This window comes from Culex pipiens, chromosome 2 (assembly GCF_016801865.2).
Source record: "Culex pipiens pallens isolate TS chromosome 2, TS_CPP_V2, whole genome shotgun sequence".
Lineage (NCBI taxonomy): Eukaryota > Metazoa > Arthropoda > Insecta > Diptera > Culicidae > Culex > Culex pipiens.
In genome coordinates this window covers 29,077,601-29,098,619 of record NC_068938.1, presented here as the reverse complement: position 1 = coordinate 29,098,619, position 21,019 = coordinate 29,077,601, and the positions used below count along the sequence as shown (strand labels likewise).

Sequence of the window (21,019 nt, the reverse complement as noted above, 5' to 3'; positions counted from 1 at the left end):
CGGTACGCCCAAAGAAGCCATTTTGCATCGTTAGTTTGTCCATATAATTTTCCATACAAATTTGGCAGCTGTCCATACAAAAATGATGTATGAAAATTAAAAAAATCTGTGTCTTTTGAAGGAATTTTTCGATCGATTTGGTGTCTTCGGCAAAGTAGTAGGTATGGATACGGACTACACTGGAAAAAAATGATACACGGTAAAAAAATTGATGATTTTTTATTTAACTTTTTGTCACTAAAACTTGATTTGCAACAAAAAACACCATTTTTATTTTTTTTTCATTTCCTGATATATTTTAGAGGACATTTTTTTTGAAATTTTCAACTTTTTAGAATTTTTCAGGTTGTGCCAAAAATCATTGACCGAGTCATGATTTTTTAAATCAATACTGTTTTTTCAAAAAATCGAAAAATTGGTCGCAAAAATTTGTCCACTTAATTTTTCGATGTAGAATAAAATTTTCAATCAAAAAGTACTTTATAGTGAAATTTGGATAAAGTGCACCGTTTTCAAGTTAAATTAATTTTTAGGTGACTTTTTTGAAAAAAGTCGCAGTTTTTCCTTTTACAAAATAGTGCACATGTTTGTCCACCTTTGAAAAAAATATTTTCGAAAAGCTGAGAAAATTTTGCTTTTTTGAACTTTGTTGATACGACCCTTAGTTGCTGAGATATTGCCATGCAAATGTTTAAAAACATGAAAATTGATGTTTTCCAAGTCTCACCCAAACAACCCACCATTTTCTAACATCAATATCTCAGCAACTAAGGGAGCGTTCTTTTATTACGTAACGCAGTAGGGGGGAGGGGGGGTTGGAGGCCGTGTTACGCTCCATACAAAATTTTTAAAATTTGTATGGAAATTTTGTTACGAGAGGGGGGGGGGGGGGAAGACGGGGTCTAAAAGTCCGATTTTTCGCGTTACGTAATAAAAGAACGCTCCCTAATGGTTTGATGTACAATGTTAAAATATGAAACAGTCGTGAAATTTTTCGATCTTTGTTTAAAAAAATATTTTCAAAATTTTTAAATCAAGATAAACATTTCAAAAGGGCCAAATATTCAATATTACGCCCTTTTAAAATGTTAGCCTTGGTTTAAAAAATTTGAAAATATTTTTTTTGAAAATATCAGAAAATTTTACGAATGTTCCAAATTTTAACATTGAAAATCGGACCATTACTTGCTGAGATATCGACATTAGAAAATGGTGGGATGTTTGGGTGAGACTTGGAAAACATCAATTTTCATGTTTTTAAACATTTGCATGGCAATATCTCAGCAACTAAGGGTCATATCAACAAAGTTCAAAAATGCAAAGTTTAAAGAATTATCAAATACATTTTTTCAAAAGTGGGCAAACATGTGCACTAATTTAAAAAAATGAAAAACTGCGACTATTTTCAAAAAAATCACCTAAAAATGTATTTAACTTAAAAACGGTGCACTTTATCAAAAATTCACTAAAGTACTTTTTGATTGCAAATTTAATTTTACATCGAATGAAATGGATGAAGTTGACAAATTTTTGTTACCAATATTTCGATTTTTTGAAAAAATCAGCATTGATTAAAAAATTCATAACTCGGTCAATGATTTTTTGGACTACCTGAAAATTTCTGAAAAGTTGGCATTTGATGTCCTCTAAATCATATGAGCAATTCTCTACGAAATCGGTCTTTTTTCTTCAATTTTAATTTTTGTATTTTTTAATCCGACTGAAACTTTTTTGGTGCCTTCGGTATGCCCAAAGAAGCCATTTTGCATTATTAGTTTGTCCATATAATTTTCCATACAAATTTGGCAAATGTCCATACAAAAATGATGTATGAAAATTCAAAAATCTGTATCTTTTGAAGGAATTTTTTGATCGATTTGGTGTCTTCGGCAAAGTTGTAGGTATGGATATGGACTACACTGGAAAAAAAATACACGGTAAAAAAAATTGGTGATTTTTTTATTTAACTTTTTATCACTAAAACTTGATTTACAAAAAAACACTATTTTTAATTTTTTTTATTTTTTGATATGTTTTAGAGGACATAAAATGCCAACTTTTCAGAAATTTCCAGGTTGTGCAAAAAATTATTGACCGAGTTATGAATATTTTAATCAATACTGATTTTTTTCAAAAAATCGAAATTTTGGTCGAAAAATTTTTCAACTTCGTTTTTCGATGTAAAATCAAATTTGCAATCAAAAAGTACTTTAGTGAAATTTTGATAAAGTGCACCGTTTTCAGGTTATAGCCATATTTAAGTGACTTTTTTGGAAATAGTCGCAGTTTTTCATTTTTTTAAATTAATGCACATGTTTGCCCAGTTTTGAAAAAAATATTTTTGAAAAGCTGAGAAAATTCTCTATATTTTGCTTTTTCGAACTTTGTTGATACGACCTTTAGTTGCTGAGATATTGCAATGCAAAGGTTTAAAAACAGGAAAATTGATGTTTTCTAAGTCTCACCCAAAACACCCACCATTTTCTATCGTCAATATCTCAGCAACTAATGGTCCGATTTTCAATGTTAATATATGAAACATTTGTGAAATTTTTCGATCTTTTCGAAAACAATATTTTCAAAATTTTCAAATCAAGACTAACATTTCAAAAAGACCAAACATTCAATATTACGCCCTTTTGATATATTAGTCTTGATTTAATATTTTGAAAATATTTTTTTCGAAAAGATCGTAAATTTTCACGAATGTTTCATATTTTATCATTGTAAATCGGACCATTAGTTGCTGAGATATCGACATTAGAAAATGGTGGGTTGTTTGGGTGAGACTTAGAAAACATCAATTTTCCTGTTTTTAAACCTTTGCATGGCATTTTCTCAGCAACTAAGGGTCGTATCAACTAAGTCCGAAAAAGCAAAATATAGAGAATTTTCTCAGCTTTTCAAAAATATTTTTTTCAAAACTGGGCAAACATGTGCATTAATTTAAAAAAATGAAAAACTGCGACTATTTTCAAAAAAGTCTCTTAAATATGGCTATAACTTGAAAACGGTGCACTTTATCAAAATTCCACTAAAGTACTTTTAGATTGCAAATTTGATTTTACATCGAAAAATGAAGTTGAAAAATTTTTACGACCAAAATTTCGATTTTTTTTAAAAATCAGTATTGATTAAAATATTCTTAACTCAGTCAATGATTTTTTGCACAACCTGGAAATTTCTGAAAAGTTGGCATTTTATGTCCTCTAAAACATATCAAAAAATAAAAAAAAATAAAAATAGTGTTTTTTTTGTAAATCAAGTTTTAGTGATAAAAAGTTAAATAAAAAATCACCAAATTTTTTTTACCGTGTTTTATTTTTTTCCAGTGTAGTCCGTATCCATACCTACAACTTTGCCGAAGACACCAAATCGATCAAAAATTTCTTCAAAAGATACAGATTTTTGAATTTTCATACATCATTTTTGTATGGACAGCTGCCAAATTTGTATGGAAAATTATATGGACAAACTAATAATGCAAAATGGCTTCTTTGGGCATACCGAAGGTACCGAAAATGTTTCAGCCGGATTAAAAAATACAAAATTTAAAATTGAAGAAAAAGACCGTTTTCGTAGAGAATTGCTCTATTCAGGAATAAATGGTACACGAAAAAATGCCGATTTTTTTGTTAAGTTTTTTTAAATCTCATTTTTTTGTGTTTTTTGTGTAGAGGTTGTAGAGGTCAACAAAACCGTAACTTTGAATTCATTTTTTTATGTTAAATCATTCGAATTCGATTGCAAATCGAAAAGTTCTTAACAGATTGTTTGATGAAGTGCACCGTTTTTACGATATCGTTTTTTTATCGTTAAATTTTTACTGAAAACCCCAGTTTTTCCAATAAAAAAAAAATCATGATATGTCATTCCTGTTTTTTTTTGTCGAAAAGTTTAGTAGATTTACAATAAAATTGCCTAAGAGACATTAAAGATGGACACACAGCTTTTTATTTTACAAAATCAATATTTAGGAAACTAATGGTCCTATTCTGAAAAAAATCTTTTCTTTCTTCCTATTCATATTCTTAAAAAAAAAATACATTCGTGATTTTTTTATCCTTTCGAAAACAATATTTTTAAAATTTAGGAATCAAAATATACCATATTACAGAAAAAAATCATGGAAATATTACATCTGGGAAGGGGAACATCTTTTATGTAAAAAAAATGTGTTATTTTACCACTTTTCTGTTGTAATGTCACTTTTTTAGTTTAAATTGAGGTAAAATTACATCATAAAAGTGGTAATATTCAACCTTCCAAATTTACACATTTTTTTACTGTATATTACACCCATTTAGAGAAAAATTTCTATTTAAAAAAAACATAGCTCAACGGCAACATTTTTGTCCATACGTTTGTATGGCTTAAAATTGCGGTTTTTTCTCCAAGAACTAATAAAAAAATCTAAAATTGAAAAGCATGGATATCGGGATTTAAAAAAAAGATTTTTTCTCATGTACCATTTTTCCTGAATAGTCCTCTTAAATTCTTATAACTTTGCCGAAGACACAAAACCGATCATTTTTAATTTGGAATACATCATATTTTATCTTTCATCAGCGCTTTTGGCCTTAGGACTGTTTGAAATGTATTCATTGTTTGATTTTTTCATAAGTAGTTTGTAACTGTTACAAACTATAATGTCTTTTTGATTGAAAAAAGTTGAAAACTTTTAGTTCGAAATTTTTTTTTACAAACTTTTGTAGAAAATTTGTAAAAGCCTTATTTAGTTTTATTTAAGTATACTTTTCCTCCGCTTTTAAAATTGAAAAAAATGAACATTCATCGAAAATTTAGTTTGCAAAAACGATGCCCTTTATAAATTACATAGTACATAGAAAAAAATGACGGTAATTTTCATCAGGGAATGGTGACAGATTTTTTGCAAAAAAAAGTGTAATTTTACACAAGTAATTGGTTGTCAGTTTCGGATAAATTTTCATCAAGTTTACATTTTTTCACATTTTTTAGGTAGCATTACTAATAAATTAAAAATTCAAACAGGCAAAATTCAAATTTGTATTCTGTGTACTTTTAAATTAGGTACAACAATTTACCCACAATGTTAACAAACAAAAAATATTGAAAATAAAAAAAATCAAATTGATCAATTTCCCGATTTTTTACTTGATTCCTGATTGATACCTTTGTTTGCCAAAGACACCAAATCAAATCGATTGAATGATACTTTCTCAAGATACAGATTTTTATATAAAAAAGTAAAATAAATAGATAATGTTTTAGGTCACAGGGAAGGCAACCACACAGTTTGCGCAAAATCCAAACATGTTAATAAAACTCATGTCCAGGTTTCTAGACGAACTGCTCAAATAAGCAAACTAATAAATCCTAATGATGAAGTTTGTGGTTCAAAGCTAGTTTTAGAACTACATTTTATTTAGCTTTAATTGTTTTTTGGTAATTTTGTTTATCTTGCAATAGTATAACTCTGTGAAAAATCAACTTTTTGATCAAACAGTGTATCTGTAAAATGATTTATAAATATTTTCAAAAAATGATTTTGAAGAAAAAAGGAGCTACATCGATCAAATAAAATAATCATTAAAGGGTTAACATAAATGTATAGATTAAACTAAAACAAAAAAAAACTAAATTATAATACATCAATGGCATGACAAATACAAACACTTTCGATACGTCCAAGTCGATACTTACGTGTTCGCGAGTGCCGCACCATCTTCACGCAGCATCCGTTGCACGTCATCAGGGGGGGCTGGTCCCGCGGGAGGGCCGTATAGTTGAAGGGGTCCTTGCATCGGGCGTCCGTCCAGCTGTCGCACTCGTAGCAGTAAATTGATCGTGCTTTTGTGGGTGGCGTTGAGTTGAGGAAGTTTTCGGTTTGTGTCAGGGTTGTTTCGTTGGTTGAGGTTTTAATGTTGGAAGAAAAGGAGAAACTGTTAGAATTGGGTGCATTTGAAGTTGGGCGACTAAATTTCAAAAATTTCTCTTTACGGGATACATAAAAATACCAACAAAGACATCAACTGGGGGGAGTTACCCTGGGGAAACAGTGGAAATCATATACATTATTGCACACAAGGGTGGGTGAATGTTTTTTTTGTGGTTGCATACAGTGACACACTCCGTTCACGCTCCAGATTTGCCTTGGAATAGTTCAAATTGTCAGATTATTTCACTTGTTTTCCGGCTCAATCGAACATACTATCGCGTACATAGTTACGCTTCATTCTACGCGGCTATAACTATTTTGCTTCCATATTGCTGCGCTTTTAACGAAATAGAAATGCTTAAATTTGGCAAATTTACACAGGTCTCATTATTTCGCGGACTATTCTATATTAAAACGCGTATCGCGTATGAACAAATTTTGAAAAGAGATAAAAACTGCAACTACTTATACTTATTATAGGTAAAACACAACAAAAAAGGTGGAAATAAGTTGAGGAAAAAAATGATGCAATTAGATGTCAAGAAAAAAGCATGCGATTTAAAAAAGTGTCCCTGAGTAGAGTGTTCAACGGATTTTCGACCGTTTGCCAATAGCACACACTTAACACCTGGACGACAATTGGGAGGCACGTTCTTCCAACTATTACGGAATCTATGGCTTGTACACGGCCGACGGATACGGATACTGTTTCACTGTTCAGTGTTCATATATGCTAAAATACACGGAATAGTTCGTAACCTGGAGTGAATGGGAACAAGAATTATCAATATCTAACTCTACAAAACACGTTACAAAACAATGCACTTCTGTTCTACTACTAACACAAAAAAAAAAAACTGAAGGAAAAAGCCAACAAAATTTCATCCCCAAAAATATAGAGAAAGAAAAAAATCACTACAAACTAAGAACGTAAAACGGTAGGACAAAACAAAAAGTGTCACACATTTGCACCGGGAATTAGTTGGTTAAGTAAACTAGCTTACTTTGGCACTCGGCTGACACCTGCGGTATCCAATACCAAAACACTCCTACTAGCACTGCGCGCGACAGCAAGTTGGGAATATAGAGAAAGAAAGTTACGACATTTGCAGAGGTTAGTAAAGTTAGCGTAAGCCTTCAGTTGTGTGTTCATGGTCGGAGATGAACCAGGCGAATCGTCCAGGGTGGATGGAGGGTACCTAGCGTTGTCCGGCTTAATTTATCAAACAAGTTCGTTAAAGATACGCTAAAAATAAGTGTTAGCAAAGCTGGCCAAATCAAACGGTCGTTAGAGTGAAAACTAGAGGCTAGCTCAACATTATATACTTAACATATAGGGAAATGACACACACCGTAGATATCGTAAGGAAATGAACTTACATGGGAAACAGTTGTCCGATAAACTTAACTGAACAAACAAAACTATGATCGCTTTCGGTTGGAAGGGGGTTTGAAGCGTAAAAAAATGATAGTAAAATGTAAATTAATTTCCAATTTGTACCAATTGTTTATTTTGAAAAGAGGAATGCAATGTAGGGTTTGTTTTTCTTTATTTGAATAACTAACATACTCAATGTAAACAATAACTTGAAGGTGTTTAACACTGTTTATTCATATCTAAGGTTTACACCATTTTGAATAGTTATTTCAGACCTTACAGATTTCAATCAAAATATGAACTTCTAAAATAGTCCTCCTAGATATATCTCAGCACTGATTGGACGAAATATGCCCGGGTTTGTTTCATTCAGTCTGGTTTGGGGTCCCATAAGACCCTATTGAAAATAAAAAAGTTTAGTGAAGTCCTTCAATAGCGTTGCTAGAAGCCAATTTTGACAATTTAAAGTGGTTTCGCAAAAGCTCAGTGCTCTTTTCACATGATTATTTAAATTACTAATAGGTGGCAGCACTAAGCGTTACCATAGAGAAAAGGCGCTACCCTTTGTTATTTAAGGGTAATGTAAAAGTAAATCGGCAAAAAAGTCAAAGGTTGGTATGAGCACACACTTAATTTTATTTAAAAACTGTTTTCAGGGCATCGGAATATACATTTTGCCTTCCTCACTGAGGTAAGGCTATAATCCTGCTCTAAAAATGAACTTTTTATTAAAAGCTCAAAGACCCACCTTCCTTTATACATATCGACTCAGAATCGAAAACTGAACAAATGTCTGTGTGTGTGTGTATGTGTGTGTGTGTATGTGTATTAGGGTGGGTACGTTTTTCAAAAAGTTCTCGGATCAAGTTTTAGTATGGTTCCCCTTGTAGGGCATGCCCATAGGGACTTTCATGCCAAATATCAGCTCATTTGGTTGTAAACTGGCTGCGCGCATCGAGGTTAAAGTTTACATGGGAATTACTATGGGAAATTGGAACTTTTTGTTCATACGCTCTTACAGGCCTGGGGAAATCACGCGCCAACTTCTGGTATGGTCAGGCCTATGGGGAATGGTCTGGAGAACACTTTTCCCGAAGAGAGCATATGGATTCGTTGTCCCTAGACCTGGCGCATCGGCAAACAATCCGATGTCTCCGGAAACAACGGTTTTCCCTCAAAAAGCATCAAATTTTCCTTAGCATGCTATGAAAGCTTGATGAACATCGCGACGCCATACGTCAGGCAGCTACCACGTGGTTGAAATATTTGCAAAAAAATACAAATTCGCTATGCAAAGATTCTGAATTCGACTAAATAATATCAGGATTACTCGAAATGATCATTTTCTAGTTAAAAAAAGGTTTGCAATTAAATATTCCAGCCGTTTCTCACCCACGTGGTAGCTGTCTGACATATGGCGTCGCGGTGTTAATCAAGCTTTCATAGCATGCTAAGGAAAATTTGATGCTTTTTGAGGGAAAACCGTTGTTTCCGGAGACATCGGATTGTTTGCCGATGCGCCAGGTCTAGGGACAACGAATCCATATGCTCTCTTCGGGAAAAGTGTTCTCCAGACCATTCCCCATAGGCCTGACCATACCAGAAGTTGGCGCGTGATTTCCCCAGGCCTGTAAGAGCGTATGAACAAAAAGTTCCAATTTCCCATAGTAATTCCCATGTAAACTTTAACCTCAATGCGCGCAGCCAGTTTACAACCAAATGAGCTGATATTTTGCATGAAAGTCCCTATGGGCATGCCTTACAAGGGGAACCATGCTAAAACTTGATCCGAAAACTTTTTGAAAAACGTACCCACCCTAGTGTGTATGTATGTATGTGACCAAAATTCTCACTGAGTTTTCTCGGCACTGGCTGAACCAATTTTGACCAAACCAGTTGCATTCGACTTGGTTTAGGGTCCCATACATCGCTATTGAATTGTTTGAAGTTTCGATAACTAGTTCAAAAGTTATGTATAAAAATGTGTTTTCACATATATCCGGATCTCATTTATATGCATGTAAATGATGTCCGGATCCATCATCCGACCCATCGTTGGTTAGGTAATCAAGAGACCTTTCCAACAAGTCCACAACATTGAAGATCTGGCAACCCTGTCTCGAGTTATGACCACTTAAGTGATATTTATGTACTTTTTTGAAGCCGGATCTCACTTAAATGTATTTAAACTATGTCCGGATCCATCATCCGACCCATCGTTGGTTAGGTAATCAAGAGACCTTTCCAACAAGTCCACAACATTGAAGATCTGGCAACCCTGTCTCGAGTTATGACCACTTAAGTGATATTTATGTACTTTTTTGAAGCCGGATCTCACTTAAATGTATTTAAACTATGTCCGGATCCATCATCCGACCCATCGTTGGTTAGGTAATCAAGAGACCTTTCCAACAAGTCCACAACATTGAAGATCTGGCAACCCTGTCTCGAGTTATGACCACTTAAGTGATATTTATGTACTTTTTTGAAGCCGGATCTCACTTAAATGTATTTAAACTATGTCCGGATCCATCAGCCGACCCATCGTTGGTTAGGTAATCAAGAGACCTTTCCAACAAGTCCACAACATTGAAGATCTGGCAACCCTGTCTCGAGTTATGACCACTTAAGTGATATTTATGTACTTTTTTGAAGCCGGATCTCACTTAAATGTATTTAAACTATGTCCGGATCCATCATCCGACCCATCGTTGGTTAGGTAATCAAGAGACCTTTCCAACAAGTCCACAACATTAAAGATCTGGCAACCCTGTCCCGAATTATGACCACTTAAGTTATATCTGTGTACTTATTTTTCTGGATCTAAAAAAATAGCTGAAATATGTGTCCAATGTTACCCATTGTTGGTAAAAAGTGAGGAAGGCATCAACCACATAGGTGGATTAAGTTAGTTTTTTATCTACTAACGAAACAAATTTGATGACATTTGGTTGTATCATTGCCGAAATATAGCTATTTGAAGTTAGCAGTTAAAAAAACAGGTGCCACGATATCTCAATACTGCTTTGACCAAATCGGCTCGACATTTTGGTGAAGACTCGTTAAACCAGTCCTGTGTGCATGACGAAAGCCGATTTTCAAAAAGTTCATTGTCGAAAAAGATACAAATATTTTTGTGTTGTTCGTATAAAAAATCGTCAGTTTTTTTTATTTTTGTATTTTTGTATTTTTGTAAAGAGGTTTTAAAGAAGGTTTTTCTCATGATTATTATTTTTAAAACATGTATTGGGCCACACAAAGCCCATGCACTATTTTGGAAAAAAAAAGTTTTTTCAATAGTGTTTATAAAAATAGTTACGTTAAAAAATAATTCAAATTCCGGGGTGGCTTTGATAGTCATAGTTTTTCTTGTTAAAATTATATTTAAGATGTTCAAAATCAATGTTTATATTTAGTTATCTGAGTTTATCAGCTTTTTAGGTAAAATTGTTAAAAAGTCGGAATTTAGCCTGAAGTTTGTTAAACCTTGTTGTGTTTATTAAAATTATCGATTCATAAAGCTTTTTTACTGGATTTTAAGCACGAATCACAAGTTTTCACATTTTACATGAAATTTGTTCAACTTAAATTGCTTATAAATTTAGAGATTTTTGTTAATTGTGTTTCAAAAACACATATTATTTATTGTTTACAAACTTATTTAACCTTCTCCTAGTGGAAAATTGTCCAAGGAATCCGAAAAAGCATTTGCATTCAAAATCATGTTCATTGAGAAAATCATGACACCTTGAGATGTTTAAAATAATGACTTTCATCAACATTTTCTTAATTATAGTTAACTAACTTTTTGAACTTTCCAAAATGTTGTGAAAAGTTCTTCTTGAGGTACTTTTAACACTTCTCTACCACAGTCAGTATGATTCTACGGTATATGTAGAAATTAATAACCTTTAAATTTAAAGAATATACACATTGGGCAAATTGGGATTAGTGTAAAAGCCTTTTTATTCCTCAATATTCTGATTTATAGGTTTGTTTTGATTAGACGAAAAATTTCAGTTTATGGTTTTCTTTGAAATTCTATAAGTGATTTTCTAAACAAACTAAAATACTTTTCATCGTCCAACTGGTCATACATTAAAGTATTACCTGAAAACGAATTTCAGCATTTGAATTGGCTTAACTTGGAAAATTTTATCAAATATCTGCAAACAGCCAACGAGATTTTGAGGGGAAAAAATTAAATCCTCTTGCCCGATTAAACTTTATAATTTTTAGACTTTCACGATTTAATCAGAATGTGAAAGAGTTGATCAAAAGAGCCGCTCATTTTAATGAGCGAATGAAAATGAGCGGCTTTTAAAAAAGAGAGGATTTGCCCACCTCTTATTAGATTAGATTGAGGAGTTTATTAAGTTCCATTATGAAGCATCGATATTTGATATTCAAATTTAATAATTAGAAAAAACTTTTTCCTTATCAGAGAGTCCTGATTCTTACTAGTCAACGGTAGAAAAGTTTTGTTAAATAAAAAGAATACCATAAAATTCTTGAAAAATCCTTAAAATTAAGTTATAATCTTTTATATTGAAAATTATGACAGATAAATTAAATCTAGATTATTTTTTCAAAACAACCATTGCGCCACGGGTTTTAAAGTAGATTGGAACTTTTGAAAAATTAGACGAAAAATACGATCAGGCATTGAAACTTTTTGTAAATGCACTCATAAACTTAAATAATAGCTCCCATAAGCTAAATAAAAAAAAACTAAATTTATCAGCTTGAAAAACCCTAAATCACAATCCTCTATTCTAGAAGTAATGATAGTAAGATTAAACAATTTCGCATTTAACCAAATTAAATGAACGAATAGCTAAAACAAAAACATCTCGTAAGCATGCACTTGTCTCGAGTCACTTCCTGTCTGGCATTTGCGCGTCCAAAATTCGTCTCGCGTCCCCGTTGCAATCAACTCCCGCGTGGCATTTGTTTACAAACGCAACTGTTATTGTCCTCTCCTCTCGCAGTCGTCGTCTCATTTTTGATATGTTTTGGTTTGATTTGAGTACGTTTCGATGAAGTGAGCAAAGTTGACGCTCTCACTTGTGAGAGTGAAGTGAGTTTGATGGCGATGACACTCGCCAAGTGACTTTTATCTCACGATTGATGGCGATTATGTGAAATGGGGAGGTTTGATAATTTGACGGGGGAGAAATTTTCCACTTTCGTGGGGTCGCCTTACCTAAGGGTATTAAAATCCAATGCTTTCTATCCATCGTGTTGGTCGTTGATGTTTGATGTATCGCTAATTGTGGGTTGTATGCTGAAATTGGTTATCCTAGGGTGTTGCAGCTCCGTTCTGATATTGTAGATTTCCACCAGTTCCACCAGTCTGCAGCAAAATTTTGTGATTTTCACAGCACCATTTTCGAGTTGAAGGCCCGTCTCACTCTAGCTTATCGGTTTGATCAATTAAGTGATCACCACTTCAGTAGCTTCATTTCTTTTTTGTTATGGGAAGATTTTTAGTACTTCACAACATCGCTGGAAATGGACGTATCACTTGAACTGATTCGGAAGAAATGCTTCATTTTTCGCCTTCCAATCAATCGATTGAAACAGCAATTGGGGTCAAGGGAACGATTTTCACCAACATTGAAAAAAATACTTGTAAACAATTTAAATTATTTTTGAAGGAGTTTCAAATAACTTTTAAGCGAAAACCATTTCCTTTTATTATATTTTTGTTCCCTTTTTCTTCGACCAGATGCGTCATCAAACGTCACATTGGCCTTTTCACTTGGTACATCAATTTTCACGAAAAGGACATTTCTTTTCCTTCGAATCATAAAACAATGAATCCACCTGAATGCCTCTTCAATAAACTATTCATAAAAAACCACAAAAGTAATCAGTCCAAGCGATAGACTAGTTAAAAACCAGATTTTCCAATTTTCCAACCTTCAACATCTGCAATGCGACATTAGTGATGGGGCAGATTGCCCATTTTCCACTCCATCGTCGTCGTAGCAGGCAGCGTTAATTTTCCACTTTCCCGTTCACTTCCGCCCTCAAAAGTGCTCGAACTTCAATCGAAACTCACTTTTCGCCACTATTTCGGACGATTTTCACGCGAAAATCCACATTTTTCCCCTCAGACCAGAAGGTGAAAAATCTATAACCAAAGGTGGTCTTCTTCCTCCTGCAGCAGCAGTAGTAGTAGTTTCCGCGACGAGAGCTCTTACTAGAGACAGGTCAGCACCAGTGAAAAGTAGCGACGAGAGTGACGGCGATTTGATGAAGGCCCAGTTTAGAAATATGTGAATTTTCCTCACCCCGAGCGCAAGTGAGAAATTTGGCGAAGGGAAAGCGAGAAAGAGCGAACGGGGGCGACACTTGTGTCTGTGTTTGTATCAAAAGCGTGATCCAGACCGAGTGAGAAGATGAGAGCTTTTCCGCGGTTGTGAGGAAAATGTTGTTTTCCTTCCGTTTGGGTCGATGTGTGGGTGTGGGTTGACACTTTGTTGTGTTGGTGTGTGTGACAGATGGGGGGAGAGCGACAAGTGGTTCTCAAAATAGGATACTTTTTGTTGTATTTGAAATGGTGGAGGCGCATGGTAAACTGATTTAAGAACAATATTATTTCATGAACAAAAATGTTTTGGGGTTAATACCAAATGCTTTATTTTCGAAATTTATTTAGGGGTAAAAATACCAAAAGATTTATTTTCGAAACTTTTGGTGAATTAAAGTCAACGTTATTTTCATGTTTTTAAGTGTTTGCTATAAGGTCTTTTCCAAGATAATTGATCATAATTCTAAAATGCTCTCTATTGAATTTAATTTATCGAATTTCTGCACCAACATGAATCAGCATGTGCCGGTTGTTGCCTTATTGAAGCCACTGAAGTAATTTTTGATCTGAATCAATTTTAATTTTGTTGGACAGATTTCCATAACTTTGCAAGGTACCGTTACCAAAAATTATCAGCATGTTGCTGCCTGTGTGCTCTCTTGTACTAAACTTGCTGATTTTCCTATATATTTAGCATAAGAAGAGAGCACAGAGGCATCGTTGTGTAGGGCACTATTCTAATGTCAAGACTCGATTATTCGAAGGCCTCGGAAAAAAAAATCAATTCGGATAATCGAATCACGAAAAAATTATTACTAAAATATTTTATCGTTGTCTTATTTTGGATGGTCGAGCTTAAGTATCACCCATAAACTACTCTAAAATGATTTAGAATTTTCAAATCCAAGATGACGGTGATAACATATTGAAAAAAAAAACATTTTTTTGTATCTAAAAGGCAATCAAATATTCAAATTTGGCCCCATACAAACCATCGGATAATCGAACTTCGGATAATCTAAACTTCGGATAATCGAGGCTGGACTGTATATAAAAAAAAATGCTTGGCACCCTTCTAAGGGAGCGTAACGCAAAACATGGATTTTAGACCCTCTCTTCGTAACCAAATTTCCAAACAAATTTTTAAAAAAATGTATGGAGCGTAATTCAGCCTTTGACTCCCCCTTCCCCCATTTCTGCGTTACGTAATAAAAGAACGCTCCCTAAAAGATTTTCAACAATACAGTGCCATCCCGTTTTGAGAACATTCGATTTTAGCCACACCTTTTTTTGACATTTTCTCTCCAATTTTTAAAATGAAGATATTTCTTATATGCAGCAATTCCCCACGAAAACAGCATGACTCCGACCGGGCTCAAATTTTTTCTGGGGGATCCTTGGCCGAAATAATTAGACCCGTATTTTTTGTTTGACCATTAGGGTGACCTACGCCGTGTTAGGGTGGTCCGAAAAACGGCAATTTTCGTCGATTTTCGCAAAAACCACTTTTTTCAAAACATCCATTTTTTCATAACATATCAAAAAATGGTGTAGGGGAACAGCATCTAATTTCAGCGTGCCTCTAATGTTGGCAGGTCAGAACTTTGACATTCAATTAAAGCTAATTAAAAGCGATTTCAACTGAAATCAAGTGATAAATAGTTCAATAAGAAGTGAGCAAGCAAGTTTGTATCCAAAGTTTTGCAAAATTAGTTGTTTAAATAGTGAAAATCAGCAAATTGGATGGAGTTAGGAGCGAGTGTTTAACCTGCCAAACATACGAGAATTTCCCCTAGTTATGTTTGCAATACTCTGAGATACGATTTTTTGAAAATAAAAACTGGGTTTTTTGGCGCGCCACTCGCAGAAATGAGAAAATCACGAAAACGGGGAAAAATCGACTTTTTTTTCACTAAAACTGAGATAACTTGAAAATTTCAGCAATGACCTATACATCTTAGGGTACCAAATTTTGTGTAAATGATAGCCAAACAAATCAACTTTCTTTTGCGTCTAGGACAGCTAAAATCGGATGAAATGGCGCGGAGATATGATTTTTTGAAAAAAGTGGGTTTTGTGAAAATCGACGAAAATTGCAATTTTTCGGACCACCCTAACACGGCGTAGGTCACCCTAATGGCCAAACAAAAAAATACGGGTGTAATTATTTCGGCCAAGAATCCCCCAGAATAAATTTGAGCCCGATCGAAGAACTTTTTTTTTGAATCATGCTGTTTTCGTGGGGAATTGCTGTATGTTTAGTCTACTAATTAAGGAGAAGTTCAATTTAATGATTCAAATTGATTTTTAAGAAGTTCTGTTGAATAGCAAAAACGAATGTTTTTTTTTTCTTTGGATGAAACATTGTCCATGGATTTTTTAGGTCTTAGTAAGTTATTTGGCATCATTGATTTTTCCTTATAAATTTCTGGGCTGTCCATTAGGCCGTCCCAAAAAAAAACAAGCGTGCAAAATATAAATATCCGAAATATATGCTTTCCCGTTTGGAATCATAGTAGCCAATGTTTTATGCTAAAACGCTTATGTACTAAGAATTTTGAAAATTCGTTAATTTTTGTTCACTAAAATGCAAATATCTTGGCTTTGTGTTAACGTAAATTGAATGTTAAAAAAAGTAAAATAATCTCCGTGAAATTTCCTATAAGGTGAATGCATTAGTTTTGGCTGCATTTTTTTTCTCGTTTTGGGGAGTGATTTTAGAATTTTTTTTAGCTAAAAGATACAATGTTTGCTCCCTAAAACGCCCTGCCATGCCGTCACACAAGCTTTTATGGACTATGTATGTACAGCCCAAGGCGACCAAATTTGAATGACTTTAGTATGACTGTAACGCGCACTTCTGAAAAATACTCGAAAAATGTACTTTTTTCAGTGAAGCTCCGCGCGCGAGTTGTGAACCATTTTTGGGATTTTTTTGTTGTATGAAAACATTGTTCCTGACATCCTAATCTATCATTCTAGGGGTGAGCACCAAAGATTTGATAACTTTTCATTTTTTGGGACGCCCTACTGTCCATAGAAAAGTGCAATGGAAAAATTCAAAAATCTGTTTCTTTAGAAGGGATGTACTGACCAATTTTGTGTACTCTGCAAAGTTGTAGGTTATGATAAGGAATATTTGGAAAAATACATGGAAAAATAGCCATTCCTTTAGTTATTCCTTACCCTTTAATTGAAATTACAAGCCAAAATTTCAACATTTTAACGAAAAAAAGCATTGGAAAGTGCGCCCCTACAGTTGATATGCAATCATTTATTTTCAAAAATGCAAGTTTTGGCGAAACATGTTTTTTTTTTATAAAAAAGATTTTGTTGTTTTGTACATCGATAATTCACTTGAATTCAAAATATTTTTTAATTAACCCAATTATAGTAAACTCATTTTAAACGCATGGGAATGCATTTTCAATCGAAGGTGGGGTAAAAATATCAATGTTTTGGACAGCCCCGGACCAAATTTAGAACAAAGTTCTGAGGATGATGTAGCTGAGTTGTTATTTTTATCGAAGATTTTGAAGGAGTCAAAATCTTTGAAAAGAAATTGTATTGACCTTACCAAACGAATTGTAAAAATAGGACAGTTTACAATTCAGCATCTAAATTGTGTTATGCTCGATATCGAAATGCCAAATATTATACATCAAACGTCACACTAATTGTATTTGTGGCAGGTGGATAAATGTACTATACCTAAAGATGTCCTTGTTGACATGTGTGCAGTTGTTAGGATGACTGCAGTTAAATGCATCTAATTGTAAATAAAGCTTACACAATATTTTGATCAATTTTTTTAAGTATAATGTATAAACAATGAAAACATATGAATTGACAGAAAATCATTTACTTTTGCGATTGATTGATTGAATGAAGCAGCATAAAATAAACTAAAAAAAGACTGTTCGTGGAAAACCCAACGCAAAAATGTTGCTGTCAACGATAACTCAAAAAACCTATTTCCATCTACTCTCTTTCACTCAAAACTCACATCTCACTCGCGGATTCGTTGTTTACCTCTAAAAATGAAGCACGCGATTGACGGCGATGGGCCATAAATCAGAGCCAATCGATCGATGCGAGCCGGCTATCGCTAATGATTTCTTTTTATTTGGTGTTTACACAAAGTGTAAACAGTGTGTGCGTGGCGCGCGACGCCCACTTCCCCCCATCGAGAGTGTGAAAAGATGATAAAAGAAACGGGGAAAAGTTTTCCATTTTCCCAGGCCTGGTGGGGTGGTTTGAGCGCACACTAGTGACATCTGGGTGGTTGAGGGAAGAGCTATGGGAATGGAAAGCTTGTTAAGAAAGCTTTTTGCATGTGGATGTTTGGTGGAGACGCGAGCTATTTAATAGTAGTTTATGCAACAAGTTGCAAAAAGAAGATTTTTTCAGCACGAGTTGTACATTTATCCAACGAGGTTTACCGAGTTGGATAAATACGACAAGTGCTGAAAAAATCAAGTTTTGCAGCGACTTGCTTACAACATTTTTTGCAATTCCGAAAAACGCTTATTTAATGGAATTTTATGTCAAACATTCATGTGTTTAGTAAATTCATCGTTCAAAACAAAACAATATTGAAAAATGTTACTTTTCGAAACTAGTGCTGAAAAGTTCAACTTTTCAGCACCCATTTCAGTGCTGAAAAGTAGAACTTTTCAGCATTGTTATTGAAAGGTATTAATTTTCCATTCTGTTATTTTTGGTAGGGAAAAGTAGGCCGTTTCGTTTCTCCAGATGGGCAGGAAAAGTTGACAGTTTCACACTGGAATTGCAAAAAGTAATTTTTTAAAACGACGGAGAATCTTGGTGTGTTTATCAAACAAATTCTATAACTGAAACTTATAAATTCCTGGCTAGTTTTTTCCTAGATATGTTAGGGTTTAACATTTTATTTGGATTTATTACAGTTTATATTATGTGAAAGTGAGTATCAATGAATTTCCAAAAAAGTGTCCACGTGGTTTATGGATGGTCCCTATGTTCTGTTCGATATTTTTCGATAAATATGGTCAATCCATCAAACAATTTTATATTATAAGTTTGAGTAGCAATTAGTTTGGTAAAATTCTTAGTAAAATTAATTATAGACTGCTTAGAATAATACTAATTTGCGGCTTTTAATTTTAATTTTTACTTGCATATTCTTGAGACTGAATTGAAAATAAATTTCGTTGATCAAGATTACCCTAGCACCACCTCAAAATAATGAAACGTCACAATTTTCCATCATAGTTAAAAACAATCCTCCAACGGTTCCACCCCCACATGGTGGGATCCACCTCCATTGTACGAGCGCGTTTTCGTCATTGAGCAAATTTAAAACACACAATCACTCCAAAAAGAATTTATACAACGGCTTCGCGCACTTCCTTTCCATAAACGATATCAAACAAGCCAGATGTTTACAACAAAATAACCACCGAGCGCGCGCCGGGCCCATCTTCTGTGCCGTCAGACGTAAGAAAAAATCCGTGATTCATTGAAAAAGCAGAACACGAAAAAAAAATCTGGACCATTTTTTGTTTTGTTTACACACAAACCTCGCCAGTGACCAACGACCTTGCATCCCATGCTGCAAGTTTATTAAAATTACTGCCCAGCTGTGCGTGCGTGAACTAGATTCGCAAGTACCGCGATTAAGGGCGGGTCGTTAATTTTCATTGCCATTTTCGGGTTCGATTTGCGGGAGTTGCTGGCAGATTTGGTAGCATGGTGAGGATTTCTGACATAAAAGTTAAAAAATAATATTCAAGAAGTTTGCATCTTCGCAGGGCTTCGGAGTCAGGTTGCTTTGATACGACTTCGACTCCGCAGTTATTTTGATTGATTCAAGGAGGTATTATACTATGACAAACAAAACTTTTTCGTGTTTGACAATTTGGCAAACTCTCAAACTCGCTGACGTTTCCGCAAAAAAATGCAGGCAAACTGTCAAACAGTGCGAGTTTGTTTGTTTTAAATAGTCTAATACCTCCTTCATTTGTGCTCTCAATCCACTTCAACGAGTATTCTTTGTGGTTAATTTGACGTTTGTGATGTAGCAATGCATTGTAATGTAATTACGTACGGCGAATGTCAATAAACGACAAAAAGAGTGCTAGATCGAAAGATTGGCGGCCAGTGCTGCTAGGGGTCGACTAGAAGTCCCTGGTTATAAATAATAGAAAAACGTATATTCTGAAGAAAGGATATAAATCAAGTTTGATTCAACACCATGGACAGCGTGTTTGTAATAATAGTTTTGATCGAAATGTTCCAGCTCTACAAACAGTGAATGATCGCCAATCATCACGTTAGAGACAGCTACGAACAGCGATCAACTCGTACTTGAACGCGCACTGCCGTAATAACAACAATTGACCACAATACCTACCCTTCCTATTGATGCGTAAATATAGATCCACCGATCCGTGCGATACTGGCCAGTGGTCCACATGGCCCCCCTTTCTGAGTCAACATCCCGCCCGGCCAAGCTACTGAACTCTCTCCGTTTGCAATAATAACGAAGACGACGCGATGTGTGCAATTTAGCCCATTATATTGTACGTGCTATATACACAAAAACAACAAAAACTTCCGTTCAGGTCCATTAAAAGTGACCATCAGGAAGAGGGAGGGGGGTGCCCATCATGGTTTGGTAGTTTTCCAATCGCGAGACACAATACCCCTAAAACCCGACGGCGTGACGTGTGGAAATGGATTCGATCTTTCCAGATCGAGACGTTTTCACGAAAGAAAATCCAGCTTGAACCTGATTCGAGGGAGGGAAAATCCAAATGAGCAAAACAAAAAACAAATTTGTCAAAGGATAGAAACCATCTGCCCGTGTAGATTACGATGTTCAACGAGACAACGAACCGAGCGTTGCATGTTCGTTGAGCTGAGGCCACCGACAGCCCAGCAGAAGCGGACCTGCTCGTTAATCAAAAACAACTGGCCCGTTAATGACCGTCCTTCGCCAGCGTTTGTCTTTCCTCACAATGTATTTTTAATGCGGATATTTTCTTTCCCCTGAGTTGGCAGATATTGTTGAATGGGATTTTTAGTTAGGTAATCGTAATGCAAGGTGTTACAATGTAAATGCAGAAACGTTTCGAACCATTTCTGGGGCACAAAATGCAACGAAAAGAATACATACCATTCATTTATTAATTTTATCTTGAATTTAATGGAGAAGCATGGTGCATTAACATAATTTAAAGCATGCGCACAGAAAATTAAAAAAAATGTATTGATTCAAGATTCAAGAATCGATAATCTCTTTTGAATTTAGACTGCAGGATTGAATTGAGACAGGTGCTTTGTTTATGATTTAGCTAAAATTTTGGATTTTGGCAGGTGAGATTCCTCATGCACGAAATTAGGAGGAAGGAAAGGTTAT

General features: G+C 34.6%; 1 protein-coding gene across 6 annotated transcripts in view; it reads right to left on the bottom strand.

Annotated features, from left to right (window-relative positions):
* LOC120415576 (protein quiver) overlaps positions 1 to 13,790 on the bottom strand; it is a 31,271-nt gene extending 17,481 nt beyond the window's left edge. For 2 of the 6 annotated variants that reach the window (XR_008212314.1, XM_052709168.1), the window contains exons 1-4: positions 13,224 to 13,783; positions 12,505 to 12,830; positions 6,925 to 6,978; positions 5,686 to 5,832 (exon numbers count right to left, since the gene is read on the bottom strand). Coding sequence is in view for 5 of the 6 variants with exons in the window: in XM_052709168.1 (XP_052565128.1) it covers positions 5,686 to 5,832; positions 6,925 to 6,978; positions 12,505 to 12,538 (235 nt within the window). In the remaining variant the exon portion in view is untranslated. Of the gene's footprint in view, positions 1 to 5,685; positions 5,833 to 6,924; positions 6,979 to 7,300; positions 7,352 to 12,504; positions 12,831 to 13,223 lie in introns of all 6 variants that reach the window. The other 4 variants (XM_052709167.1, XM_052709166.1, XM_039577156.2 and 1 more) reach the window with 4 other exon arrangements.
* Positions 13,791 to 21,019: the final 7,229 nt, after the last annotated feature.